Source organism: Castor canadensis, chromosome 1 (genome assembly GCF_047511655.1).
Source record: "Castor canadensis chromosome 1, mCasCan1.hap1v2, whole genome shotgun sequence".
Lineage (NCBI taxonomy): Eukaryota > Metazoa > Chordata > Mammalia > Rodentia > Castoridae > Castor > Castor canadensis.
In genome coordinates this window covers 74,442,038-74,460,621 of record NC_133386.1, presented here as the reverse complement: position 1 = coordinate 74,460,621, position 18,584 = coordinate 74,442,038, and the positions used below count along the sequence as shown (strand labels likewise).

The window sequence follows — 18,584 nt, the reverse complement described above, 5'->3', positions numbered from 1 at the left end:
TACAGAGATCTGCATTAATCTTTACACCTTAAATATAAATATAACATAGAGATTAATAATGCAAAGCATACAAAATATGTAAGTAAGGATCTCCCATTCCAGTGTGACTGGAATAGACTCATTGAAGTATAACTTCACTGTGTCTTCAGGATTGGTAGGCTTGATTGACAATAAAGTGAAAGTATCAGGTAACAGGGTCTGACATGTATTTGATGAATATCAGCTCGATTTAAAGTTAAAAATAAGTAATAGTTGATGGAGCAATTTGGGTTTTCCACATAAAAGGGGATCTCAAAATGTTAAAAATAGGAGCAGCTTTATTTTTCCAACCTTCTATAAGGATAATGCATTTCAGTATACCCTCAACACTTTTTGGCCTCTGAGAACTTTGAGAGTGAGAAAAGAGCAGTATTATTATAGGGCAAATTTTGGTCTCTTCAAAATTTATATGCTGAAGAGCTAACACTTAGTGGCTTGGAATGTGACTACACTTGAAGATAAGATCTTTAAAGAGGTGATTAGGTTAAAATAAGGCCCTTACCCAGTCTGACTGATGTCCTTAGAAGAACAGGAAATTTGAACACACAAAGCAATAACAAGGGCACACGTTCACAGAGGGGTGACCATCTGCAAGCCAGGAGAGAGTCCTCAGAGGAAACCATTCCTGCTGGAACTCTAGACTTCCAGCCTCCAGAATCATAAAATAGTTTTCTGTTGTTTAAGTCAACCACTTGGTGGTATTTTGTTATGAAATCCCTAGCAAACCCATTAAGTATACTAGACTGGAGACTTGGAAAGATTTTAGTCTGTGTGGAATTCTTCCAAATATGGAGAAACTTAATGGAGGTTTTGTCAACTGATAATAATCCCTGATTAATATACCATTATCAGAAAGGAAAAGGAAAAATTTCAATTGTCAGAAAATAATCAAAACATTCTAACTTATTAATAATGAAAAGGAAAATCTGAAAAACTATGCTAGAGAAATAGCTGAATTATCTTTGTTTATTCTCCAGAGTAAATTTAACAAAGTTATTGTCATATAAAGAGGCCATTGAAGAGTCTGCAGTCAATAAGGGTTCCTTGCTAAATTCAGTCTTGTAGAAGACAGAAACATTTCCAGACCTGCACACAAAATCACAGTACAACCAGGCAAGAGTGGTGGTCCTTGCTTCTCCTGAAAAGGTGGGGTCAGGCGGGGATTCAGGTCTGGAGGATTGTGTGGGGGCAGTTCATTTAACCCTGGAATATGGGACCATTTCTTATGTTCATTTAGCTTTCTTATGAAGATCTTCCAGAGAAAGGGTAATCTTAGACCAGAGAAGAAGTTGAAGGTTGAAGTGTCTTTGTACAACTCTATCACTGGAATTAAAGAGATTTTGACTGATCATAGCAAGCAAAAGTGTTCTGGTCCTTGAAAGCAGGTATTGACTGGGGTCAGAGACAGAATCCAAGGGAATTTACAGGGACTCCTCCTATTGGCTGCAACAGATTAATTTGTAACAAATCAATGCTCTGGCTGAGAACAACTAGAAAAGCTGAATGCAATATAAAAACAAAATGAATTTGTTTGAGATGACAAGATTGATAATTTCATCAGAAAACTAAATACATCACAAAACCAATAAGAAACCATGCTTTCTGGTACATTTCTATAATACCAGCACTCGGGAAGCATGTAGATCATCAGCTTGAGGCCTGCCTGGGCTACATAGAGATACCCTGTCTCAAAAAAAAAAAAAGAATCAATTAGAAACTCTAGTTAACTTCTAATAAATAAAATTGAGAATGAAATAGGAAGCTTAAACAGCAGATTAGTTGAAGAGAGAATACAGTTAGCCAAAAATGTCCTTATTGAAGCACACAGAGAAAATAACATGAAAAATACTTTTTAAAAAGAGAGAAATAAAATGACTAGAAGACATTTGGAAAACAATGAAAAATTTAACATGTGAGCAATTACAGTTCCAAAACTAGAGAAGGGAAAATGGGAAAAAAGTAATACTTGATTATTAACCAAGAATCTTTGAGCTATATGAAAGTCAGCAAGACACAAATTCAAGAAGGTTTATCTGTCACTAACAGGATTATTACCAAGAAAAAGAGACTACTAACATCTAAAGACAGAAAACCTTAGGAGCAATCAGATAAAAACATGTATTACTTTCAAAGGAACAAATAAGTTTAATTATTGATCAATTAGTAGAAATGAAGGACTTCAGGAAACAGCATAATGACAGGTGAAGTGCTTGCTTAGGCAGGCAAACTACCACTTGAGCCATCCCCAGCCCCCTTTCTTGTACATTTCAGATTAGGGTGGGTAATAGGGAGATATAGCCATCCTTCTGTATCCAGAGGTTCCACATCTATAATTCAACCAAATGTGGATCAAAAATATTCTAATAAAATGTCTGACATTTTATTATGTACATGTCTAAACATGTACAAGATTTTTTCTTGCCATCATCTCCTAAACATACACGATAACAATTATATTGCATTTACATTGTATTGGCTATTATAAATAATCTAGAGATGATTTAAAGTACAGTGTATGAGAGATGTGTATAGGTTATATGTAAATACTACACTAGTCCATATAAGGAACTGAAACCACAGGAAGGCTGTATTCATCAACCTCCTCATAAATACCACCAGACAAACCTGTTAGCAAGCAGTTTTCAGAGTCTACTAGTGCCTCTAAAGGGGGAAATTAGAGAAAGGAATTCATAGGGTTTGAGACTCTAGACTCATGAGGCTTTAGGCAGATCTTTCAAGATGAAGAACTGGTGAAGTTCACAAAATATTTTAAGTTTGATGGACACAGCAAGGCAATATTCTGGAGGTGAGTTTTATGAAGAGCAAACTGTTGTCCTGATATGTGACTTGTTTACCCAGGTAAGTAAACTGTTTGCTAGTAGAAATTAGTATATAAAATTTTCCTGATGCAAACAGTCTTTATTAGTCTGCAATAATATCTTCCTTGGCAACAATTTCCTGGGGAATAAAAGCACTAATATTGACACAGGGGGTCTCAGTTCTCAGCCCCATCAGTTAAAATTATGTTGGTGTTGGTAATCTCAACTCGCAATACAATAGAATACTACATAGCAATGGAAATGAATAACTGACTGAAATGCACTGATATGAATGAATGGTAAAACATAAAGCTTAAAAGACCAAATATATGACAATAGAAGTAAAAAACAAATCCAACCAAATGAAGAAAAGTTACCAAGTCCTATAGTTTGGATATGGAATGTCTCCCAAAGGCCTGTTTGTTAAGGCCTCAGTCCCATGAGAAACCTTTAAGAGGTAGTGTCTAGTGGGAGGAAGTTAGGACATTGGGGTCACATTCTTCAAGGAATTCCGTTTCTTGTGGATATCAGTTACCTGAGTATACTCACCTTGTGCGGATCCATTAAGCTATATATTTTGGATTGGTTTACTTTCCTATCCATATGTCACACTTCAATTAAATAAAAACTTTACATGAAACAATGGAGTGGGCAAGATAAAGACCTAAATTCTAGCACCAGTTTATAGCTTAAATAATTGTTATTGAAAAGAAATGCATTGACAGTATCAAAGAAAATTTGAACAAAAGAAAATGATCCCTTACAATTACATAATCCTGCTATACTTTTTTGTCTTGAGTCACATGGTTTCCAAAGTAATAAATCTGTGCCATTTTGCCTTATTTCAGAGATTTTTTTTTTTACTTGCCAGCCTATCATAGCTTTACTTTTGGAAGAAAGCAGGTAAAATATTATGTTCTCAAAACTTGGCTGGAAGAGAGACAGGGCTTTCCATTGGTTTGGAGGGAGGTAGAGGTTTGGCAATCAGACTGAGTGAACGTCTTCCTCAAGTTAGAAACTTCATGGACTGCTGTCAGCACATGAGTGGCCTCCCCTGGAGATTTCAGTCTTTTCAATGAAATATACACTCAGATTCTCATCAGCTTAATTTGGCACAAAAGCCCTTGGCATATCATAGAGTTATCTTAACTTGAATAGCTGTGAATAAAAACACAGGAATCTACAAATAATCTTGTTATGTATACCATCTGTTCTAAAACAACTTTCAAATGACTTGGGGAAAGCTCCAGGTGTTTTCCAATGAAAGAAGGAACAGGGAAAGAAGAGGATAAAGATAAAATTAAAAAAAGACAAGAGAATCCTTATTACTTGTTTGAACTTGAGACTTTTCAGTCTTATCTAAGACACATGGGACACTCTTTTAGGACTGTTAAAGGAATAATTTCATGCATCTCAGTAGCTCAATTATTTGTTTTATGCCATAAAGGGACGGAGTAAAAAAATCATTAGAATGGATCTTCTAATCTTCCTTTATAAATCTCTGTATTTCTTTGTGAGTCTTGAAAAGCATGTTCTCAGGACAAATGTCATTGAGTCAAAGTAAAGTTGTCCCATTTGATTGTCTTTGCATTGATCACAATCAATAAAGACTTATGATCAAGACCACTTTTGCTTAAATCCACCCACCAGAAATGGTTGTTTTGTTTGCTTTGCTGGAGGCTTCATTGAGTCAAATTTAACTTTTCAGGTGATTTTCTTATCATGGGTGCAAATTTTCTTATGATGAGTTAAAATATTACACATCCCTCTCCTCAAAGTAGAAACTATTTGATAAAGAGCAATAATGTCTTATTGGCAATGGAAAAGGAAAGAAACTGCCTTATCATGTGCAGTTGAAAAAGAGGAGCAGCATCACCGGAGAACTTGATAAAAATGGAAATTCTCAGGCCCCGTCCTCCACCTGCAGAATCAGAGGTTTTTGGGGAATGAGATCTTGGCTTTGCTGTATGTGTTTTTATCTCCAGTGGGTTTGTTGGAGCATATTTACCAGTTCAATTGTTTTTCTAGCCTCTTTTGCCACACTTGTTAATATCATATTACCTAAAGTCTCAAGGGCAACTCTAGAGTAAGAGAAGGAGGGCATGTGTGAGGGTGGGGACACAGGCAGTACTGAAGAACTGAAACTGCTTGTAAAACTACTACAACATGCTTAGTTTTCTCATATGTCAACAAGTAATTCAGTCAAGGAAGTCGGATATCCTTGCCACATTAATTAAGTCATTTACTTTTGCTAGGCTTTTTGCTGGATTAAAGAAAAAAAGCCAGCATTTAGGTTATTTTTTAAAATCCCACCTTGACAAACACCAATAATGTGTGGTGTTAATTAAATATTATAACTCATCTATTAATTCTTTCTTGGAAAAAGAAAAAACACCAGCGCCATCAGAGATCTCCAGACCATTTGTGTCATCCTCAGAGCACAACTTAGGAACCCCTTATTAGAATAGTTATCTTTGATCTAATTTGAATGTTTTCACACAGATGAACCTCTGCTTTATGCACTGTCATTAAATATAAAATCTCCTGATAAGTATTATTCAATATTGATGCTGCTGTTCACAATGAAGATTAGAAAAGCATCCAGCCTGGCATCGCTCCTCAAAGTAATTTCTTGAAATTATTGTTTAGTCATGTTATTTGCATAAAAAGTGGCAAGGCCTTTTTACTTTTCTCTGTTGTCTTTACCAACAGTTTATGCTCTTATATGTTTGATTCATTTTTTTATCTGTTCACTTCGGATTGATCAAGACAGTAAAAGTGTTTTTGTTTCCACACTGCTATTTAGCATGGTACAGATTAGTGACAGCCCCAAAGGCTATCTCCCAAAGGATAAAGAGAAAGTTTGGATCTGTTGGTGATGTAATGTTATTCTTCGTTTCGGAGCAAATAGCTTTTTCATGGAAACTTAATTTATACTGTGAAAAGATTGCCTAGTGACACCAAGTGTCAACAAACTTTTAAAAATTCAACCTCCAATCAAATGTAAATTTAATTTTACTTGAAAGAACAAGTTTTAAATTCAAAATCCACTTGTCAAAGCTTTACATAAACCCGTGCCAAAATTCGGGTATCTGCTATTTTATTTTATCTGTTTTTGTTTGACAGTACTGGGGTTTGAACTCAGGGCCTCATGCTTACTAGGCAGGCACTCTGCATTTGAACCTCATACCCAGCACTTTTTGCTTTAGTTTTCAGATAGGGTCTGTATTTTTGTCCTGGGTGGTCTTAGAAATGTATCCTCCTACCTATGCTTCCTGTGTAGCTGGGATTACAGACAGACATCACCACATCTGTTTTTTGGTTGAGATGGGTCCTGCGAATTTTTGCCCTGGCTGGCCTAGCTGAGATTACTGGTGCAAACCACCTAATCTGGTTTTGTCTTTTTGGGTATAACCTGTGTCCCGACAAACTAAAACATCAACAAAATGTGTGCAAACCAGCATCCAGACTATCTTCTCAACTATAATTGCACATTATGTTTTAGAATCTCAAAACCATAACAGAATGGCAGAGGATTAGGTATATATTTAAATTACTCTGCCCCTAAAGTGGGAATATATAGAGATCAGACCTAAACCTTGTTTCTCAAATCAGAATGCCTTGCATTTCCATTAAATAAATACATCTTTCTAGGAGATATCTCCTTTTATTTAAACACACACGCAAAACTGTAAGCTTATTTGAAGCTCGGAGGCTAAAAAACAAAGGTCAAAACCAGAAGAAAGCGAAAAGTCCAGCCGGCAAACCCCAGGTCCCCTCTCCAAGGCTCAGTCAGGAGCTGGACCGGCTTTGGCTGTGGTTTGCTTTAGCCCCGCGCCCCTGCGCCGCAGCCTCCGGCGCATAGGCGGCGCTGTGGCGCAGTGCGGGCCGCGGGCGCTCGGCCGCTCTCTCCCGCCGGGGCCGGCGAGGCGGAGCGTGGCAAACCCCGAAAAGGAGGTGACCTCGCGGAAGGTGAGCGGCGGCGGAGGCCGGGTCGGGTGAAGGGGCATTGTCCGGGAGGCGACGGGGTGTCCGCCCTGCCAGCCTTACTCCCCGGTGCCGCGGACTCGGTGGGGTCTCTCGGGTAGCCCTAATCTGTCACCCCGGGGTACCCTAAGCCCGCTCCCCCAGTCTTGAAGACCTCTGGCCCCACAGAGCCCGTCCCAGAGCACCGCGTTCCGGGCCCTGACCCTCGGGCTCGGTGCCGCGTCCACCGACACCCCACGCAGAACCCTCGCTTGCTGCCGTGGGTGCCGACGGCCGCGCGTCTCCAGATTAATTGACTGCCGTTTCTTCTGGAAGCGCGGGCGCACCTGCTCCTGAGTAGGCCCCGAATAGCGGGCGGGCCTGGAGGGGCCACACATGGGGGGAAGCCCAGGCGGCTTTCAGCCCCCACAGTGCGCAACAGACACAACCTAGCCATCCTTCAGGGACAGTAAAATCTTCTTGGAAAAGTGGGATTTTACAGTAAAAACAACATGTGGAATCCATTTTTAAAATCTAAGAGTTAGGTTTCTTAAGTTTTGTAATCACTTGTAAATGCTGAGTCTTTTTTTTTTTTTTAATCAGTTTAGCAGTAAAATGGTGGAATAGGAGTGGGCTGCATAATCAGCCCACTGAATGCTTCCCCCTTCCTAGCAAAGACACCATCTCCTTGGGTCTAGGGTTCTCCTTGTTTAAAGAGGGGTGGAGGATTGGATAGATAGGGAGAATGACAGTAGTTACGATTTCCTGAAGGCCTACTGTTCTTTAAGAAATGTTATCTATCCACACACATTTAATTCCTGTCTGTTCTGTGCAATAAATATGTTCTTTAAGAAGTTATCATTTACTTGGGAGGCTGAGATGGGAGGATCATGGTTTGACTCCAGCCTAGGCAAATAGTTCACAAGACCCTGTCTCCAAAATAGGCAGAGCAAAGTGGACTGGAGGTGTGGCGCAAGTGGTAGAGCACCTGCTTTGCAGGCGTAAAGCCCTGACTTCAAACTCCAGTCCCACCAAAAAAAAAAAAAAAAAAAAAATCATACACATTTAATGCCCATCCATTCTATGCAATAAGTAGTATTACTCCTTTTTTAAAAGTGAAAACTGACAGAGTCGCTAGCTACCTACTCAAAAACACACACAGCTTGAAGTATCAAAGTTAAGGTTTGAGGCTATGCTAGACTCTGTCAAGCCATAAAGTCCTCTGAATTCTATCCCAGGTTTGACCAATTTAAAGTGTTTTTAATATGTTCTGTCTCAGACTTAAAGTTACTTTCCCAAGTACTAAGATAGTGTGGTATTTGTGAAACTAAAATGAAAAGTAAATTTACATTCTATCATTTTTTCCATTTGATATTTCCCTAAGTCTTTTAAAAGAAAGACTTTAGGACTGGTGGACTGGTTTAGTGGTAGTTCTCCTGCTTAGCTAGCCTGAGGCCCAGAGTTCAAACCCCAGTACAATTTAAAAAAAAAAAAAAAGCCAGTAAAGGAAAGCCTCTGATTATTGATAAAGTATCTACTCATAACCATTCTGTAATTCAATGTCTTCTATTGAAGTGTTTATTAAAATGTGTATTAGAAAATGGAGGGTTTTTCCTTCAAAGTAATTTTTTCTTTTTGGCAGTATTGGGGTTTGAACTCAGGACCTCACACTTACTAGGCACATGCCACTCCACCAGTCCTTTTGTGTGTGTGTGTGTGTGTGTGTGTGTGTGTGTGTGTGTGTGTGTGTGTGTGTTAGATATTTTGGAGGTCTCACCAACTATTTGTCCAAGCTGGCCTTGAACCTTGATCTCCTGATCTCTGCCTCCTGAGTAGCTAGGATTACAGATGTGAACCACCAATGCCCCTCAAAGTAATTCTTACAGTCTTTGTATCTTGGTCCAGTTTTCATGTACATATTGTAATTTGATATGGTCATGCCAGTGAATTTTTCATGTCAGTTGCCAAATCCATTCTGGATCATCTGAGCAAAAAAATTTTACTAAAATAGAGAAAACCACTAAAAAATGGGCAGTTCTGATTCTGTCTTATATGCCTTTCATTTTGTGTGTCACTAATTCCATGGGGCCACATTCTCAGGTTTCAAGATATAAATAACCCTCAGGGAGTTGTGTAAAAGAGCAGTCCTTTATCTTCTTCCTATTCCATGTTTCCTTCACAGGAAGAGAAGAAAGGCAGAAGAAAAAGGCAAAGAATATTTTACCAGGGAGTGACATAATGAAATAAATGCAGCTTAGTATAGATATTTTTAATACACAAGTATGAAAATTTCTACTGTCCTCTAAAAGAGACACATAAAAATGACAGTTTCTTGATGGTGAATAAAGGAACAAGAAGTGGGTGATGGGGAAATGAAGAAGAAATAAGAATCAGAGCACCTGAGCAGATTGCACAGACAGCAGTGCCTGATTTGTTATTTTGCTAGTGGGCCCACACATAAATTAATCACCAAATTGCTTAGGAGCTGTGCAATGCCAAGTTTCTGTTATCCTCTGCCAGTGTATTCATGTGTTTGTATGAGTCCCCTTTTAACACAATAAAGGAGCTTTTTAAATCCAGCTTAAAAATAAACATCTCAAAGTTATTATAACTAGAGACTGGTCAGCGTTATATGCAAATAAATCCTAATTACCTGCAAAGGAGTGGGGGGTAGTAAGGGTTTGGAGAAAGTGATGGGAAGACTTAGGAAGTTTTGATAGAAGTGTGCTTGATGTTAACATTTCCTCTGAGCGGTAATGTTAGGATAGATTATTGCTGTACTTTGAACTTATTACTCTGCAAGTTTACTCGTTTACTTGCTGAAGTAAACTTGAACAAGTGTTTTTTTCTTTCCTTCCTTTTTTTTTTTTTTTTTTTTTTATTTATTGGAGGCACTGGGGTTTGAACTTAGGGCCCTGAGCTTGCTAGGCAGGCGCCCTGCCACTTGAGCCACACCGCCAGCCCACCTTTTTGTTTTTCAAAAAAGTAATTTATACATATGAAGAAACAACTACGGTTTTTGTATTCATACTTTTCTTACTCATCTAGCACATCTTTTTCTGCCCCAGCCATACATGTACAGCTCTGTGGGCCAGGCATATGAAGAACCTTCTCTCATATGCAAGGGTTTTATAGTTTTTATTTTTATAGTTATATAACAAATTCTTGGATACTAAGATCCTTTTTGGCCTCAGTAATCTATATTGAAAATATCCATGGTGTTAAAAGTTCTTTATTAATGTATAAACAGGTTCATGCATTTTGGTAGACCTATTATAACATCTTCATTGATTAACTCATAAAAGGAAAACCAGTAATAAAACTGAACTGTCTTGCCCCACATCTACTGGGGATTTTTTGTTATTTTTGGAATTGGAGTACAGGGTCTTGGGCTTGCTAGGCAGGCACATTATCATTTGATCCATACCTCCAGCCATTGTCTCACTTTCTCTCTCTCTCTTTCTTGGTTTTTTTTTTTTTTTTTAGTAGGACTGGGATTCCAACTCAGGGCTTTGCACTTGCAAAGCAGATACTCTACCGCCTGAGCCACACCTCCAGTCCATTTTGTTCTGGTTATGGGTTCTCGTGAATTATTTGTGCAGGCTGGCCTTGAACCACAGTTTTCCCAATCTAAGCCTCCTAAATAGCTAGGATTATAGGAGTGAACCACTGGCACCCGGCTGCTCCACTTTTTTTTTTTTTTTTTTGGTACCAAGGTTTGAACTCAAGGCCTATACCTTGAGCCACTCCACCAGCCCTTTTTTGTGATCGGTTTTATCAAGATAGGGTCCTGCAAACTATTTGCCAGGACTGGCTTCAAACCATGATCCTCCTTAGTAGTTAGGATTATAGGCATGAGCCACTGGCTCCTGGCATTGCCCATTTCTAATAAAAGAAAAATAATAATGAGAAATATTACTTTCATACTTTATAGAAAGTATCACAAGAAATGGAAATTGTGGCATATTAAATCTTTTTAAATATACATGTGGGTTTATAGTCTTAAGTATTCTGTAATTGTCAGTTCTGATAAAAGTATTATTAAGGTGAATGTGGATGTTTGGATGTTGCAGTATAAATACTACCTTGACTGGATATTTTCTTGATTCATTGCAAAGGAAATACAGGCTCTGCAGGAAAAAGAAGGGTGTGGCTCAGGTAGTAGAGTGGAGTCCCTGAGTTCAATCCCCATTACCACAAAAGAATAAAAGAGATCAACTAATCTTGAAACTGAAATTGTTATTAGAATTTGTGTTAGAACACTAGATAGATGGATAGTTTTTTAGACTCCTGTCTCATATAGATTGAATTTCATGACATTCAACATCACTGCATCCCTTTAATTTTAAAACACAGGTTGAGCATTCCTAATCTGAAAATCGGAAACCTGAAGTGCTCCAAAATTTGAAACTTTCTGAGTGCCAACATGATGCCACAAGTGGAAAATTCCACACTTGACCTCATGTAACAGGTTGCAGTCAAGGTTCATGTGCACAATACACTTTTTATTCAGCATCCCCAAGAGAAAAAAGATCTTCCCAGGCCCCTTCAGCTGTTATAACATCTGCACGTGCCCAAATTCCCCCACCTAAGCAGATCCTTGATGGATAATAAACTGGCATTCGTGCAGGCACAGTGTGCCAACGGCAGGTTCCTCATGATGTCTCACATGGAACCAAGACCTGTGTACATAACTCACTGTGTTATTTTGCTTATTCTCTGCTCTGTGGTATAAATATATCATTGAAAATGTCAAAAAGGCCTGCAGATGTCCTTGTGGGTAACAGTGATAAGAAAAAGAGGAAGCATTTATGTTTATCTATTGCACAGAAAGTCAAGCTATTGGAAAAACTGGACAGTGGTGTAAGTGTGAAACATCTCACTGAAGAATATGGTGTTGGAATGACTACCATATATGACCTGAAGAAACAGAAGGATAAACTGTTGAAATTCTATGCTGAAAGTGATGAGCCAAAGTTAATGAAAAATAGAAAAACACTGCATAAAGCTAAAAATGAAAATCTCGATCGAGTATTGAAAGAATGGATCTGTCAGCGTCGCAGGGAACACATGCCATTGAATGGTGTGCTGATCATGAAACAAGCAAAGATCTATCACAATGAACTGAAAATTGAAGGGAACTGTGAATATTCAACAGGATGGTTGCAGAAATTTAAGAAAAGACATGGTATTAAATTTTTTAAAATTTGTGGTGATAAAGCATCTGCTGGTCACAAAGCAGCAGAGAAATTCATTGAAGAAGTTTTTAGCATTAATGAGGCTCCAGTTCATTCATTGACTGATGGTGAAATACACAAAATGGTCCTGAATCAAGGTGATGATATTAATGAGAAGGACAATGCTGATAATACCACAGAAAAAGGGCCTCTCGATGACATGGTGCAACTGTGTGATGGGCTTATTGAAGGACTAGAACAGCGTGCATTTATAACAGAACAAGAAATTTCGGCAGTTTATAAAATCAAAGAACAGCTTCTAAGACAAAAACGGTTGTTAATGAGGCAGGTGGCTCTGGAGGAAACATTTAAAAATGCCACCCAGCAACATACCTCTTCAGCCTTAGAGGACCCGCTTCCTGGTCCCTCAACTGCTTTTGGTCTTTCTTCTAACCTAAAAACACGAACAAAAAAATATTGGGCACAGTAACGTTTTAACCAAACACAGCATTGCAGGTAGAAACTGAAAATTGCTGTTTGACAGCTGGCACAGGGATTCTAGTGAGGGCTGCTATGCTGCCTAGTTACCCAGAACACATGATCTTTTCACAGTATTACTGGTGTGTCATATTTTTTTTACTCAATGCTTATGTGTAAATAAGGGTAAGAAAATGACTGCTCACTGGCAGCAAATGAATTCAGAGTGAGGAAGGAGAGTGGTGCCAAACAATCACAGATATCCATATGGCCATTGAGATAGGGCATCTTTGTTTTCTAATGGGTCAGTGTACACAAACTTTGTTTCATCTCCAAAATTATTAAAAATACTATATAAAGTTACCTTTAAGCTATACTGGTATAAGGTATACGTGTGTGAAACATTAATGAATTTTATGTTTAATCTTAAGTCCCACCCCTTAGATACTTTATTATATACAAATGTTCCAAACTCCAATAAAAATCTGAAAGACTTGGTTGCAAGCATTTCAGGTAAGGGATTCTCTACCTCTAATGAAGTTTTTGTTGGCCATAACTAGTGTCCCTGCGCATGTGTGTGAGAGAGAGAGATTTATGACTTTAGGTGTTGAGTGAGTTAAAAATCCTCAATTCCCTCACATTATCATCTACACAAAGTAGATAAACATGATAAAACTATGTTCTAAGGACCTGTTTATGCTCTATAATATGCACTCTCTATACCCATCTCCCCCATTACCTTGTTTTTCTTCTCTGTGGACAACTTTAATCCATTTTCATAGGATATCTTTGTTTTAATCACATGCAGCTGCTTTCCAGTAATAAAGGATAATGCTGTTTGTGTCAATTTCTGGGTAGAATAACTTACCTTTGTATATTTACTCTTTCAGGCCTTCCTAGTATCTTTACTACTTCCCCAGTAGTGGAAAACTCTGAGGCTATGATTCAGGCCTAATAGTGTTGACTGTTTCCTGCCTAACATTTCTTATAGATATAGCCTGTTGATAGACAAAAGTGCTTCCACTTTAATGATTATTTCATTTTGCATTTACTCCTTCCCCACATTTGTAGTCAAGCAAGTTTTTAGCACAAAGAGATATATCACTGTTAACAGGCTTAGGTCCCTGGCCTAAGTTGATTTGTTACTTAAACTTTAAATACATTTGTACACACCATTATCCTGCCATCATGGTCAAGAGAAGGAAAATGAAACAACAGTTTTCATTAGAAGAAAAAAATGACAATAGTGAAAATAGTAGATTGCTGTCACAGGATAAGAGAAATAGCACATTTGGTATCATACCCTCTACATTCTCCACATTTTTGAAAGATTGAAGGTAAAGTTTTTTAAAAAAAGAGATTCTGGCACTAAAGCAGGAGTGAGTGTGAGGTACCTTTTGTAGCTGTTATGTAGGATATCAAGAGGTTCCAAGAAATGGGCATTTAATATTACACAGGCAATTAATTACCTGTATAAAAAGCATTGAATTTTTACCAGCTTTGGACATGGTAAGCTTCAAGCAAGTATGAACTGGTGAATAAATTTCAGGTATGTTATGAAATTATTTCAGATGTTACCTGTGGTGAAAATACTGTTCCATTAGATAAAATTAGTAACTTTTATGCAGGAGAAAATTTAAAACACAAACCTAACAATTGCTAGTTAAAGCTTGAATAGAGTTTCAAATGCTGATGAAAAAGGTGTACTTTACCAGTTGTTAACATCATATAGTTCCTGCCAATGGTGAACTCTGCAAGGAAGTAAACAGATTTTGATGATTACTTTGTTCTGTTGTAATGCTTTTTGTATCACTGGAAATTGGTAAGTCAGCTAACCTCCAGTGCTTCAGAATAGTTCATTTATTCCTTGTAATTACCAAGGCAAATTGTTACAGATTTATTAGTGAATGGCTGAGAACAGCTGATAAGAGAATGACAGGAGCAAACAGTATTTTCTAAGACCATCACTGCCCACAATATTCCCACCCTCAGATTGTATATGTGTTAAGTTTTCCTATTGAACTGCACACCATTCTGTGGCTTTCAGATCAGGGTACAAGTCACATAGTGAAAACTCACTACTGAAACCAGTCTTGGGAAAACTCAGAATTTAGATAAGGAGGAAAAAATGGAGAATATCAAAATAAAGCAAGTCATTGACATGATTGCTGAAACCCAGTGGTCTATAAAGTTATCCACAGCAGTGAAACGTTGGCAGAAAACAGGCATAGTTCCTGTGGAATCCCTCAAGGTACACCCAGAAGACTGCAACTTACCCTGGTATTCAAGCCAATCTAGCACTTGTTACTTGTCCCAAACCAGTTTGATTGTGTGGCTGCCAGGAGCAATTTATTCCCCAAGAGTTAGCAAATCCTGAAGTTGCTAGAGAAGTTTTCACTGATAGAAAACTGAAACCAGAAAGCCGTAGTGATGATGATGGAGAAGACATCAACAATGACAAAATAACATACATGGAAAATAAGTGATAGAACAGCCAACAGTGAACATTTCTAAAGTTTTTGCTAGTAGAGAAAGTGGAGGCTTCTTTTCCTTCAAGCAAATGTTCCTGATGAAGTATGTATGTAAAGAGCTTTAAGTTAATGGTGATCACTGCACCACAAAGTATTTTAAAATAACTGAGCACCTAGTTCACTCCATAACCATAAAATTGTAAAAATATTGTTTTTAAGTGTGTAAAATAGAAGACTTAATGAATAGAGAATAGTTGTACAAATAAAGCACCAGTGAAAGTTGCAACTTCTCCCCAAAGAATTCTACTTACTATTGTCATTTAGTCTTTGGTTGGTTTATTGCTCTACCTCCTCTTTTCCACCTCCCATCACAGCATGAGGTGACAGGAATGATACCTGGAGGAGAAAAATATTCCCCAAATTTTGACTGTATAGGTAGGAGAACCAGAAGACAAGACACTTGACTTTAATAGGATAGATTTAGAGTAGCTAAGCATGTCATTCCTAGAGAATTGCTAATAGGCAAATGGGGAGTGAATAGAAGCAGCTACTTTATTGCTTGGTACAACTGGTGCTTGGGTGAACCAGTGGAGGAAGGCAGGGAAGATGAGGGGTGAAGCTGTAGAAGGAGCTGTTGAGCCAAGGAATGCTAGTATTTCCCTGAGGTTGCTGGGTAAGGGCAGTTGGAAGGTGAGAAAAAGTGAAAACAGGAAATAAGAGGTGGACTATATGCTGGCTTCTCCTACCCTTAGCCTTTGCTTTGTATAACAGATTACAGTGTAACTCAAACCAACAAATCATTCTCCAGACTTCTGATTTCTACTTCACTGGTGTTTTTTGAGATTAAAATAACCATTTTTCCAAACAAAACTTACAGCATCACTTACCAAAATAATAAGAATTAACAATCACTTTTAGTGTATATCTAGACTTCAAAAACAAAGAATGTGTATAAGTGATCTTTAAAAGAGGTTTATCAAAAACAATTATGAAGGAAAAATATTATTATTTTGTTTTTAGGTAATAAATCGTCATTAGTCAAGATGTCATCAACCCCTGAGCCTCCAACATTTAAAAAGGAACCACCCAAAGAGAAAGACTTTCAAAACCCAGGGTTCAGAGGGGTGCGCACAACAACCTTGTTTCGAGCTGTGAATCCAGAACTCTTCATTAAACCTGTAAGAAATGTAGCCAGGATAAGATTTTATGTTTAATCAGGCTATCAGAAATAGAAAGCTTATTGTATGTAGCATTTGATGTTTTCATAGCTATTTTATGTTGCCTAAGAAGACCTCTGAATAAAAGCAAGTAAAAGAAAAATTTTAAATGTTGTTATACATATAAATACAGATAAAGCAAGATATTTTGAGGATATTTGGGAATTATAATGAAAATGGTTGCATTTTAATGGGTCAACTTCTCAAACTAATGTACTAGTTTAGTTGTTGCATTACTTTGAAGAGTTTTTATCATTTGATCATACTATTAGGTAAATAAGACCTTCCACTGAAACAGAGACCAGAATGAAAATCTGTTAGTCTTATAGGCTGCAATTCCAGCCTATATTAATTATTATCTAGGTGACATTGCAAACCTTTTGTGAAAAATTCTGAAATATTTATATACTGTTAATGGAGGTGGTGAGTCATTTATATTGTAATTTAGTGAATATATTTGATTTAATGAGTTTTATTTTTAAATATAAATCCTATTTTAAGATAAATATCAATGAAATCAAATTATACAATATTTAAGTACAGTAAGTCTAATTAAAATTTTAATAAAATTGGCCAGTGTAAGCAATTTTAATGTTAAACAGGTCAACATAAATTATTAAATCAAGATAGAATTTTTTTCAGCAGTAAACTCAAGGCTTTGTGCTTGCTTGGCAAATGCTGTCACAGGTAGAGTATTTTTAAAACTTTCAACTAATGTATTCTTTTAATTGCTAAAAGCATTTTAAGAATTGCAAATTTAAATGCTCTGAGCTTGTGGCCTTTCGTAGGTGTTTGTCCAAGTAGAAAAGTTTGACCCTTATCTTTTTTGTAATTAAGCTTTGAAATAGTGCAGTAGTCCTCCCTTATGTGTTTTCACTTTTTGCAGTTTGCTATCAACTGTGGCCTAAAAATATTAATATTTGACTGGAGAAAGAAACTATTCATGTAACTTTCCTTATAATACATTGGTATAATTATTGTATTTTATTACTGTTATTTTCCTATTTGCCTAATTTATAAATTAAACTTTAGCATACATATGTATGTATAGGCAAAACATAGTCTATTACTATAAAGGCTTGGTACTACTATCTGTGGTTTGAGACATCCACTGAGGGTTTTGGAACATATCCTCAGGATAAAGGGGAACTATTATGGAGACAGAAGTAGAAAATATTACTTGTACTACTACTGTGCATCTTCACTAACCTAAGAAAGGCCAATTTTTTTGGGTACAAACTTGCACACAGAGAGGTCTGAGTTATAGTTTCAGGGATAAATAAAACACTTCTCTGGAAGCTTTCCTATATTTAAAAACTCCCCTGTCCCACCTTTAATTCGGTTGCTTGCTAGAGTCTTAGTTTTTCCAGGAGTACATCAATGTTATGATAACAGTGTAGTGTATGTTCCAATCACTAAATTTCTTAAGACAATAGAGTAGGTTTCCAGAAAAGAGTATGCATTGTCATTATTGGAATGCCTACTATAGGTTATGAAAGGCTTTTAACAGTTATCCATGTCTTGGACAAAAATAATAGCACGTGTACTTCATTCCTCACTTCCTATAAAATAAACTAAATTGAGTTTGCACATGGGAAGACTTCTCCATATTACACAGATACCACTGAAGAATCTGAGCACCAGACCAATGTCCTTGCCTCACTCATCTCTCAGGTTTCATTTCTGAGGGTGGAGGTCTAAGATGTCCAAGCTGTAGAGAGGAGAAAGACTGGAGAGGAGAAGCCAGAGTCTTCTGTAATCTCTAAATAATCAAGAGTTGAGCAAATTAATTGAACGATTGTAATTGAAATGCTATCATTGGAATGCTAGTGTGGTAATAAAGAGCTGGTGGCCTGTCAAGAGAAAAGAGCAACAGATGTTTCCATCTCTTCCAATTTTCATCTTAATGAGGCTTTATAATTTTTTTCTTTGACAGAACAAACCTGTAATGGCTTTTGGGTTGGTAACCCTTTCACTTTGCGTGGCTTATATTGGTTATCTACATGCAACACAAGAGAACAAAAAGGACCTCTATGAAGCTGTTGATAGTGAGGGGCACAGTTACATGAGGAGGAAAACATCTAAATGGGATTAAAATGCTGTTTCCTGCAGATGGAGCTTATTAAAGGCTCTGAAATCTTCAAATAAGAGACTTTTTTAGTGCACAGAGTGATATTTCCTGCCCTAGAATATGTTAATGAGGAGACAAGGTAGCAGACTGCTGTAGTAAATTTTGTCCCTTTACACTTCCAGCTGCTCTCTCATTCTTTTCCCACAGAAAGAGCTCAATATTCTCATCTCCTTATAAAAGTGCCTGGAGTGTGGAAGTTATTTTGTTAATTATTATGTTCTGTATAATAAAAGTACCCAACGCTGTTGAACTTGTATGGAGTTTTTAATGTCTAAAGGTGAATTGTG

General features: G+C 37.3%; 1 protein-coding gene across 2 annotated transcripts; it reads left to right on the top strand.

Moving 5' to 3' along the window:
* Positions 1 to 6,750: 6,750 nt before the first annotated feature.
* Smim8 (small integral membrane protein 8) lies at positions 6,751 to 18,547 on the top strand. Of its 2 annotated transcripts, XM_074078508.1 has the most exons (4): positions 6,751 to 6,830; positions 11,181 to 12,159; positions 15,970 to 16,127; positions 18,103 to 18,547. In XM_074078508.1, the coding sequence occupies exons 2-4, from the start codon at positions 11,574 to 11,576 to the stop codon at positions 18,259 to 18,261; spliced, it is 903 nt and encodes a 300-aa protein (XP_073934609.1). In that variant the 5' UTR covers positions 6,751 to 6,830; positions 11,181 to 11,573; the 3' UTR covers positions 18,262 to 18,547. The 2 variants fall into 2 exon arrangements, with proteins under 2 accessions (XP_073934609.1, XP_073934604.1); XM_074078503.1 differs by lacking the exons at positions 15,970 to 16,127; positions 18,103 to 18,547 and having other exon boundaries at positions 11,181 to 14,026.
* Positions 18,548 to 18,584: the final 37 nt, after the last annotated feature.

Excerpts from the sequence above, each read along its gene's own strand:
- Smim8 (XM_074078503.1), top strand. The coding sequence starts at position 11,574 with ATGTCAAAAAGGCCTGCAGATGTCCTTGTGGGTAACAGTGATAAGAAA.